General features: G+C 32.7%; 1 protein-coding gene across 1 annotated transcript; it reads right to left on the minus strand.

Moving 5' to 3' along the window:
* Positions 1-3,389: 3,389 nt before the first annotated feature.
* LOC106678537 (ankyrin repeat domain-containing protein 17) lies at positions 3,390-11,918 on the minus strand (the record flags this gene model as incomplete). Its single annotated transcript, XM_014417091.3, is given in 2 exon segments — positions 3,390-10,814; positions 11,877-11,918. Coding segments are annotated over 2 exon segments (5,817 nt in total), but the record flags the coding sequence as incomplete, so codon positions are not given.
* Positions 11,919-12,315: the final 397 nt, after the last annotated feature.

Genomic DNA, 12,315 nt, shown 5'->3' on the forward strand with positions numbered 1-12,315 from the left:
CACCTCGACAAAATATATATGAATAAGAATTATTGAAATTGATGGAATACAATCTAAACATACAAAAATTGTATTTTTTGTTGACCTTAGACTAATATATAGAGCAGATGGTAAATGACTAATAAGTGAAAATTATTTTATCGAGCCAACGTCTAATCTCAAATTTCACGTTATCCTAAGAGTGAAGAACAAACAACATGATGACTACAATAATGATGAGAAGAGAGTTGACTGTGGATAATAATTGATTATGATTATAACAGAATAAAAATAAAAGAAGTATAAAAAGAAAAAGATGATAACAAATAGTATGACAAATATGAAATAACAGTGATGAGGATCAAGTCAGGTTGATAATAAATCGTGTTAGGTTTTCTTTACATTATTTTGTTCTTTATGTTTCACAAAACATATACCAATGGTTTAAAGTAAAAGTTGAATTATTTCCGTACAATATATCATTGACTGCTCTTCTAGTGTCTATTATATTACTAGAGTAGAAATATATAATTACGTATTCCTTGTGACCTTGATTTATGTTATTATAAATTAGCTATACATCTTTGAAAATGTAAGGATGAACCAAAAGATGGAAAATTGGAATTTTCATACGTTCACATATTCATTAAGAATCTTCCTTCTGTACAAATATCTCAACAAATCAATTGATCCATAAATTTTTACTAACCAGAATATACTGTATCAAAACATTAAAAAAAGAAATTTTCAAAATACAGGAAACCTATTATTAATTGCTTTATTATTTCTTCAGAGTTCAATAACATTGTTTAATGTTAAACAATTTTTTTTATGGTATACATCATGTAGACTATTGGAACAAAAATTCATAAAATATACAGTTCAAGAAATATTTTAATGTTTATTTATCCTTTAAATGAAAAAAAAACAAGTTATTATTAAATAAAAAAAGGTTATAATTTGATAACAGATAAACTATTATGAGATATTATTTAACTGATTAGATATGACATTGAAAGGAAATAAAATTTTTATCATTAAAACACCATTGAATGCCTCATAAACACAAAACATTCTGTAAATTTCAAATAATATTTTGATCTCAACAATATTTTATATACGCAAACTCAGAAGGTGTTTAACTCTTTCTGTAACTTTTTTTTTTTTAATTTTTATATATTACATTATTTGTTTTTATATTATATTTTAGATAAATTGTGGTGTACATTTCAGTCTAATAATCCTAACTTTTATAAATGGAGAAGTACATTCAGAGTCAAAAGTACTCATACATTAGTTTTAAATGAAATAAAATAAGAAATATTGCTATTGTTTGCAGCAAATGATTTAGATAAATAAAATATGGCTCCTTTGTGTATGAGCCCATGATATGCCACCAAGAGCACTTGCGTTAAATTCGAATTTCTCTTTTTCCAAGCTGGTACTTCTAATACATATCAATATATAGATGAACCCAATAAAGCCAGTCTATTACTGAAGTTCACGCATGCCATGTCTTATACCTTTTTCTTTTGTTTTTAACATTTTGCTCTCATTGAGGAAAGCATTTTTTTTTTTTTTTGGAATTTTGTTCCCACATTTTTCCAATAGAAAATAATTTGAATATTATGGGATTCAAAGGTCATTTACGTATTTGCCCAAATTGATCAGGGAAATGTGTACGATGGAGTTCTTAAAAAAAAAAAATAATAAGAATAATCAAGAGAAAATTAATACGATTGAAAAATCTCTTGTCACTATAAAATCTTCATAAGATCCTCTAAATAATGAAAAGAAAAAGGATGAATATACCTACAGTTACTGTCCTGCAGATGAGCTCCCAAAATCACCTATTGCAGTTTAGGGACACAATTATTGTCTGCTTTACTTCTTCAATATTACCTTCTTTGTTATATCTTTATTTAGCATGTTTTACTTTTATTATAAATCATTCATTCTTTGTCGGTAAATACTTTATGATATAATTTTATCACATATATATATAATCTTATCACTTCATTGTTTAAATTAAATAATTTTTATCCACTTAAGGCTCAAATAAAAAAATTAAATCTGTACTGCTACGACCCATGGAGAGTCAAGGGTGAAGTCCTTTGTAAGGAAGTACTGTTATTAGACCAACAGTTGTGTAAGAAAGTTATTCGGTCAGAATTACGCTCAAACACCAAATTTTTACCAAAGAAGGGTACCTTCCCCATGATGCTGGGAAGACTCCAGGAGACTCCTGAACCCACAGGACTGACTCACAGCTACAATGAAACTGAAAATAATTATCTGCCACAGTGTCAGACAGTGCCACTAAGCTACCCACTCCCTTAAGTCACCAATACTCTTCATTAACAGTTTAAATGTCCAAAATTTCGAACAACCTGGCCATCCTCGAGGATAATACTAAATTCACCCCTCACATTTAATTACTAAAATTTTTTTTAGGTTATTCTGCTCAGGTTTGATAATTTTTGTCTCTTGGGCAGGGTTATCCAAAACCTTACCAACCACAAAAACATCAATTCCAGATAAAAGGAAATTAAAATTTTCACATAAAATAAAATTAGTATAATGGCCTCTTTTTGTTTGAATGTTGTATTTAGAGCTATTTTTATAATTTTGTGGCTTGGCAGGTCTCTGCAAAACGCAGCCCAATTTAACTTATCTTTTCATTTAATGTTATAACTTTTAATTACAATTTAACATACACTATTATCACTCACTAATCAACAATTTGATAAGTTAAATTAAAATTATTACACCTAGGCTGAATAATACACAAACAATTTTAATAGTTGGATGTGAGGTATAAATTTATAGTTAAGATTATCCCTTAGGATGACCAGTTTGGCCGAAATGTTGGACCTCTAAATTTTAAAATTGTGCTTGAGATTTCAATGGATACAAATTATTTCCTTTCGACAATAATTTTAACAGTTAATATTTTCATTTATTTTTTATGACAATTTTCATTCATTCATTTATTGACATTGATTTATTTTTTATTTACAATTTTTAATTTTTTTTATTATTTCTGCCATTTTATTCACTCCAAATTCACATTATTTCTTATGCCCTATATTAGGTTCACCTTCATTCATTCTTTTGTTTTTTTAGTGTATCCAAATTCACACCATTTCTTATGCCCTATAATAGGTTCACCTTCTTCCATTCTTATGTTTTTTTAGTGTATCCATATCATAGTCCTTATAAAGGCCTGTAATGTGGATAGAAACGTCAGTTTTTACTATTTTTTGAATTTTTCGTGGACACCCCTCGGCCAATCTTAATATTTACTACCCACAAAGTCAAATATTTTTTTAATTTCTCTTAATCATAGTGAAAGAATAACTAAAGAGTTTAGATATCTAGTTTTCTGGGATGTTAAAAAAAAAAATGAATGAATAGAAGAAAATACTTTACTGTGTGACTCGAGTCTTTTACAACAATCATATTTACAGTAAACAATACAATATATCATACTTACTATTTAGAGTATAAAACATTATATACAAAATAAGAATAAAAAACAATAAACATAATACAGTATAAGGTACAAACAAGTAAACCTTACAAACTAAAAACTACAAAATACTGCATTTTGTTCGAGGAACAAGAACATAAAATTTTTTAAATTAGATCAAATTTGATAAGAAGCATGACTAAGAATATTAGATGATGGCTAAGAAAGAATGAGGAATGTTGAAAATTGCAGTATTTTAGAATGAAGGAACAGATTATGATTTTACAGATAAAGCTTGTTATTTGCTTATATTTGAGAAAACCTAATACCAAAGCTGGAGATAGTATGGGAGTAGCTCAGGAAATATTGTATGTAGGTTCAAGATACTTTTATTTAACTTTAAAATGGTTTCATAATTGTCCTCAAAGTGCCTAAAGACCAATCCAACGGATCAACTTATCACATATTTGAAAATTACATATTATGAATGACATCAAATAAAAGGTATTGATGAATAAAGAAGTTTTACATCGTTAAACAACAATGAACGAACTATAAATTCATTAGTGAGCTTGTGTTAGGAACAATTAAAATTTGATCCAAAATATTTTTATATGTATGCTGATAACACAACAATCATACTGAAAAAAATATTTCTCTACTACATAATTCAAAACTGATGTAGAAGAATATATATTTAGAGTAATATATTCATTTCTAATTTATATTTAATTCAAGTTAATTCTACATACAAAGAAGTAGACAGGAATGTTCAGAACTAGCAAATAATTACATCTAAGTTATAGCAATTAACAATCACATATCAATAAATAGAGTAAAGATATTGATATAAAAAAATAGTGAACATTTATAGGTACATGTTTATTTTTCACAATCAACTATTGTTACTGAATAATACAAGTAAGTGGTTAGATATAATGTATTATTACTACTCACTGACAATTTTCACTAGCGACACTGTATTGTATCTTTGGTAGAAAAAAAATTAAAATATGAAGTGTAAAAATAAGTGACAGTATGGTTGGTTTTGGTCTACATTGCACTACTTAAATTCTTTAATAATAAAAACAATGAACAAAATAAACTTTTATTTATTATTATTTGAAATAAATAAAAGTTAAAACGGTATTTGGAATATAATTTGTAATATCTTCATTTTTATTGATTAAAGGTGTCCCCTCATTAATTTATATTTTTGACTGTTTATTTTAGTTCAGTGAAATTCCGTATTAATTTTAGTCCAAGATAGGTTTCATTGAATATAAACAAAAAGAACAATATTGGTTTAATTAAAATTTGTATAAATAAAAAATAAAATACAATTCTGGAAACAAGGCTAGAAATATCACCTTGTTTCTCAATCTTGTCCATTGGTGTTTATTAGCATTGTGTTTATTTTTCACATTCATACAATGACTTCTTGTTTCAGCAGTGGTATCCTATTAGATAAGGATAGTCGATCATATATTGATTCTTAAGATATTTAGGAGTTTTGAGTATTAAACCAAGTATGTCCCCATACCAAGAATAGGATATTGTGATATGTTGATAAATTATTTCGACTATTCTACTTTCCATATTCATTGAGTAACTTTAAAACCTCTAAATGCCCTCGAGCTTTAGCTACATCCTTTGGTGTCTCATTCTCAGTGGTTTTAGCATTGGGGTCAGCACCCTTGTCTAACAGAACTTTGCAAACATCATAACGACCCCAATAAGCTGCTTCATATAATGGAGTCTTATTGGCTTTATTTCTAACATCCACATCAATGTTCAGTGCAATTAGTTGTTTAACTATAGCAACATTACCCCTTGAAGAAGCAGTGTGCAATGCTGTCCATGCGTCAGCTTTTGTTTTAATGAGAGCATCTACACCTCTAGAAATCAGAATCTTAACTATTTCATAATGCCCCCAATAAGATGCTTCAAACAATGGAGTTCGGTCATCAGAATTCTTAGCATTTATATTTGCACCATTTTCTAATAACAATATTACAACACCAGCATGGCCTCTTGATGAGGCAGTGTGTATTGCTTCCCAGTTGTCATTTATTGTTTTGGTGTTTATGTCCGAACCACTTTTGAGCAATAATTTTACGACTTCTGCGCGACCCCAATAAGATGCTTCAAACAAAGGAGTTTTTCCATCACGATTTTTTGCGTCTACTGGTGTCTTATTGGACAATAGTATTTTAACAATTTCAGCGTGACCTTGAGACGCAGCTGTATGGATAGCATACCACTGGTCGTTTTTGGTTTTTGCATTCACGTTTGCTCCTCTTTCAATCAAAATTCTAACGATAACTTCTTGACCCGAATACGACGCTTCAAACAAAGGTGTTCTATCATCAAGATTTTTTACATCTACGTTCGTACCATTTTCCAGTAATATCTTTGCAATTTCTACATGTCCTCTTTGAGCAGCTGCGTGCAATGAAACCCAGCCATCTCCTTTCGTTCTGGTATTTACGTCGGCTCCTTGTCTAATAAGATCCTTTACTATTTCCAAGCGACCCCAATATGATGCCTCATACAATGGAGTTTTATTATCATTATTCTTAGCATCTACGAGTGTTCCTTGTTCTAATAATATTTTAACAATACTTCTATGGCCTTGTGAAGCAGCTGTATGAATAGCAAACCATCCATCGTTTTTTGTTTTTATATTTACGTTTGCACCTCTTTCAATCAAAATTCTGATGACACCTTCTTTTCCCCAATACGATGCTTCGAACAGTGGCGTTCTGTCATCTAAATTTCTTACATTCACATCTGTACCATTATCCAGAAGCAGCTTCACGACATCTGTGTGACCTCTTTGGGCTGCTGCGTGCAAAGGCACCCAACCATCAGCTTTCGTTCTGGCATTTACGTCGGCTCCTTGTCTAATAAGATCCTTTACTATTTCCACGCGACCCCAGTATGATGCCTCATACAATGGAGTTCTTTTATCATTGTTTTTGGCATCTACGGATATTTCTTGTTCCAATAACATTTTAACAATTTCCCTATGGCCTTGTGAAGCAGCTGTGTGGATAGCATACCATCCATCATTTTTTGTTTTTATATTTACGTTCGCTCCTTTTGCGATCAATATCCTTATGATATTTTCATGTCCCCAATACGATGCTTCGAACAGTGGTGTTCTGTCATCAACATTTCTTACATTCACATCGGTACCATTATCCAGAAGCAGCTTCACGACATCTGTGTGACCTCTTTGGGCTGCTGCGTGCAAAGGCACCCAACCATCAGCTTTCGTTCTGGCATTTACGTCGGCTCCTTCTTTAATAAGATCCTTTACTATTTCCAAGCGACCCCAGTATGATGCCTCATACAATGCAGTTCTATTATCATTGTTCTTAGCATCTACGGGTATTCCTTGTTCTAATAATATTTTAACAATTCCCCTATGGCCTTGCGAAGCGGCTGTATGAATAGCATACCACCCATCGCTTTTTGTTTTTATATTTACGTTTGCACCTCTTTCAATCAAAATTCTTATGACACCTTCTTGTCCCGAATACGACGCTTCAAACAGTGGTGTTTTGTCATCAACATTTTTAACATTCACGTCCGCACTATTGTCCAGGAGCAACTTTACAATATCTGTATGTCCTCGTTGCGCTGCTACGTGCAATGACACCCAACCATCACCTTTCGTTGTGATATTTACGTCGGCTCCTTGTTTTAGAAGGTCCTTAACTATTTCCAACTGACCCCAGTATGATGCTTCGTATAATGGTGTTCTATTATTATTGTTTTTTACATCTACTGCGCTTCCTTTATCCAGTAACAGATTCAGAATTTGTCGATGACCCCTTTGTGCAGCAGCGTGTAATGGATACCAACCATCTCCTTTCGTTTTTGAGTTTATGTCAGCTCCTTTTTGTAGAAGCGCTTTCACTACAGCTATTCGTCCCCAGTATGAAGCCTCAAACAATGGAGTTCTGTCATCGTTGTTTTTGACATTCACATCAACGTCTAAATTTAAGAACATGTTTACAATGGAAACGTGTCCTTGAGATGAAGCTGTGTGTATGGCTTCCCAACCGTCATTCTTAGTTTTAGCGTGCAAATCTGCTTCACTATTAATTAACAATTTAACAACAGCATCACGTCCCCAATAAGATGCTTCAAATAACGGAGTTCTATCGTCATTGTTCTTTTTATCGACATCTATCCCTTGTTCTAATAATATTTTAACAATATTCTTATGACCTTGTGCAGCAGCTGTATGGATAGAATACCACCCATCTTTTCTTGTTTTTATATTTATATTAACTTCTCTTTCTATCAACATTTTAACGACAGGTTCTTGTCCCCAGTAGCATGCTTCGTACAAAGGTGTTCTATCATCAAAATTTCTTGCGTCTACGTTTGCGCCACTATCCAAAAGCATATTAACGACCTTGGTATGCCCTCTTTGAGCCGCTGCATGCAGAGAAACCCAACCATCAACTTTTGTTTTAATATTCACGTCAGCCCCTTTCTGAATAAGTGCTTTAACTATTTCAAAACGGCCCCAGTATGATGCTTCAAATAACGGAGTTCTGTCGTCATTATTTTTGGCATTCACATCTGAGCCTTTATCCAGTAACATATTCACTATTTTCAGATGATCACGACCAGCGGCAGTATGTAAAGGCAACCAACCATCTTTAGTTCTTAAAGTGATGTTGGCATCTCGGTCCAATAAAAGTTTAACAACATCTTCTCGACCCCAGTATGAAGCTTCAAACAGTGGAGTATTGTAGTTTAAACTAATTGCGTTTATATTGGCTCCAGCATCCAACAACATAACAACTATGGAATAATGCCCACGTCCAGAAGCAGTATGCAACGGGAAAAAGCCATCTGATTTTGATTTAATGTTGAAGTCGGCTCCTCGTGCAAGAAGTATATCCACAACACTTTCTTGCCCCGAGTAAGACGCTTCGTACAATGGTGTTTTATTATCATAATTTTCCATATTTATTTCTGCACCCTTATCGAGTAGCATTATGACAATTGATACATGCCCCCTTCCAGCTGCCGCATGTAAAGGGACCCAGCCATCTCTTTTGGTCCTGATGTTAGGGTCTGCTCCTCTTTCCAGAAGTAATCTGACGATGTCCTCGTGACCCCAGTAACAGGCTTCGAAAAGTGCACTCTTGTCATCAGCATCCTTTACGTTAACATCGTCACCTTCATCGAGTAATGCATGTACGATTTTTATATGACCTTTTGCTGATGCAGCGTGCAGTGGCACCCATTTGTCTGCTTTTGTTCTTAAACGTTTATTTGCACCTCTTTCGAGAAGTAATTTCGCGACATCATATCGCCCACCGTAGGCTGCTTCGAACAAAGGGGTTTTATCATCATAGCTGTTGACATTTACTTCCATGCCAATATCCAACAAGTATTTAACAATTAATGTTTCCCCCGCAGCAGCTGCCAAATGCATTGCTGTCCATCCAGCTTCTTTTGTTTTTGAATAGAGGAAAGCTCCTTGGTTCACAAGCTCTGTGACTACCGGCAAATGACCGGCTGACGCTGCTAAGTGCAAAGGCGTTCTGTGATCTTTATCAATGCTATCTATACTAACACCACACTTTAATAAATATTTGGTAACAATTAAATGGCCATTTGAAGCGGCTGCATGAAGCGGTGTTTCTCCGTTCTTATTTTGAATACTACAATTCGCTCCTTTATCAATTAAATACTTAGTAACGACTTCATGCCCAGCTTCAGAACCTAAGTATAGGGGCGTTCTCTTATCAGAGTCTTGAGCGTTTATGTTAGCACCCTTTTCAAGTAACATGTAAATAGCATTGACTTTTCCCAGTTTCGCAGCTTCGTGCAAAGGAGTATTACTATTGATGGTTTCTCCATCTATCTTGGCTCCATGATTAATCAAGAGATTACTTATAACCATATCTTCTTTTTCGGTTGCTATATGTAAAGCAGTACGACCATCATTGCTTTTTGCATTTACGTCGATATTCAGATTCAACAAAAATTTAACCACTTCCGGTTTACCTTCTTTCACCGCGTTAAATAACAATGTTTCCCCATTTAGGTTAGTTGCAGCTTTGTTCGCACCTATATTAAGGATTACTTTAGAGAGTTTTTCGTCTCCTTTATCAATAGTAAGTGCCAACAAACTAGTCTTTAGAGTTTCTCCAACTGAAGGTTTTCCGCCATATCCGAGTAAAAGATCCGCGATTTCCGATACAGTCGTAAGTGTTTCTATATCTGTGTAGTTGAATGTTTCTGTCTTATTTCTGTTTAGAAGGATAATTGAGAATATGAGATTAAGTTCTTGGCTATCTGAATGAGTGGAAGACATGTGATTGTCTTTTAGCAAATTTTCTAAAACACCGATGATACTCATTTGTTCGGCAATATGTAAAGGCGTCATTCCATAAATGTTTTTCTTATCGATAATGCTTCCTGATTTTACGAGTAACTTGGCCATGGGTAAATTTCCGTTCTGCACTGCAGAATGTAGAGGAGCCTCCCCCAAAGACGTAAAAGAATTTACTTTTCCGCCTTTTTGTAGAAGTGTTTGGACAGTGATAAAGTCATTATTTTCAACAGCCCTATGCAATGGCGTGAACCCCTCCGAGTCAACAACGTCAATTTTTGCACCTTTTTCAAGCAGAGATTTTACTGTTTCGGGCATTTTCAGTTGAGAGGTGATATGAAGGAGAGTTTCTTTTCTGTCATTTGTTTGTTCTACCGTTTTACCATTGACATCTTCTAGACCTCCGTTGAGAATCAGCAGTTTTACAATATCTCGGTTATTGCTTCTCCATGCTGCTTGAAAAGCTTCATCGACTTTGGAATACTTGACGTTTTTTAGAAGCCAAGAGAAGATATCCGTATCTCCTTTCTTACATGCTTCAATAATCAGTGCTGTTTTGTTAGCCATGAGAAGTATATCGTTCACTATTGGTTTGGGTATGCTCACTAATCCTTTTCTTTTCCACTTCACAACTGTGTCTATTACGCGGTACATTTTTTCAAGAGGGAAGTTGATCCTAGATTTTACCCATTCCCTTACAATGGGTCCTTGGTTTGTTTTTATTGACATAGCCAGTTCTAAAAGCTGGTTTGTATATGTTGTATCATTTCCACTGAGGGAAAAAATTAATTGTAGAAATGTGTATTCGTCTGTTAGCAAATTGGAGAGAAATTCTGCAGAGTCTACGGTGACATGTGATAATATATTGTCGGTTGTTGGACCAACTTTGTTTACTTGCTGAGTTATAATATTTGACATGAATTGTTCATGTACCGTGAAGCTATTCAAGAATTGTTGATCATCAGGAGTATATATTGTCCATCCATCTTGAACCTGAAACAAAAAACATTCAGGTCAGTAACGTGGCTTCATGTTTTTATGTTCCATGGATAAATTACTATCTTTATGATTTTATTTTACTTTCCGAGGTGAAAATTTAATCAGTTAGTTGTAAGTTATAGGAAGAGTTCAAAATGTAAAATTTTAGAATCTTGGGGTAGTTTCTGGTTAGAAACGTGAAAATATAGAAACTAAACATAAGTAACTACTTCTTTTGTAGATAAAACTGTTAATATTTATACAGGACATAGTATAGAGCTATCTTTACTTGGTTTTATCAGTACTTTATATGCCATTAGGTTATGAAACACAACGAATATAAAATTGAACCTTTTTATGTATTATCACTACTGGATTGGTGAGATTTAATTAAATGTAATTGATTTTATACGAGGAGAAGATGGTTGGGGGGTGCTGTCAAAATAAAACACAAATAAGTTGAAGTAACTTATTTAATCGTGCCAACGTTTCGGCTAGGATTTCTAGCCTTCATCAGGGCTAAGAACGGAACAAGATAACAACCGATGAATACAGAAAATAAAAAATAAAATATAAACAGAATGACATAAAGTAAATAATTGTACAGAGTGGAATTAATAAAATAATGTGATGAGAGAAGTGGAAAATAAAATGTATACATAGGTGATTGAATAAGTAGGTAAAATAAAATAATTAAGGAAATAAAATAAAAATGAAGTTATATAATGCAAAGAAATATGAATATATTAGTATATTAATAATTACAAAATTAAAATTATGAAAAGAAAAATAAAATTGAGAGAAAGAAAATATATCTAACAAATGAAATATGTAACCATAATATTAGATAAAGAGGTAAAATATAATTAAAGTTTAACAAACGAAATTAATAGAAAAAAAAATTGAAAACAACAATAATGATATATGGTGAGTATAACTAATAACGTGGATAAGGAAAATTAAGAAAAGAATAGAAAGTAAGTGGGGGAGGGAGGGTTAAATAAAGATGGGGAAAAAAAGGTAATTAATTTTATAATCAATTTAACAAAAACGAAAGTTTATTGAAGTTGTACTCACAGCTGATGATGCCTGCTGGAGCAGGGTCACTGTGAAGAAGATGCAACCCTTCAACATGCCTATGCAAAAGCAGGTCCTGATATACTTGTGTTCTGAAAAAAATAAAAAATAAATAATACTAATATCTAAGTAAAAGAACTATGGCAAATCAAATAATAAACATCTTATTAGTCAAAATACAATCACAAGTAAAATGTAAAATTAATCTTCCTTAATCAGATTATTGTTTAAAAGGGACAATTCCAATTTAGCAAAAACTATTCGAGGTCATATTTGTATCCTTAGATAAAATATATGTGACTTGGAAGAAAACATCTAAACTCCTAATTCAGAAAAATGAATCTGAAAACCTAGTTGAGTAGGTTTTCTCTAAACATTTACATAAGTTGCTGCTCCAAGCTATAGGTATGTTCTAATGTTCTAGTATTACAGTGGCAAT

Source organism: Halyomorpha halys, unplaced genomic scaffold, assembly GCF_000696795.3.
Source record: "Halyomorpha halys isolate HHAL.00 unplaced genomic scaffold, Hhal_1.1 Scaffold146.1, whole genome shotgun sequence".
Classification (NCBI taxonomy): Eukaryota; Metazoa; Arthropoda; class Insecta; order Hemiptera; family Pentatomidae; genus Halyomorpha; species Halyomorpha halys.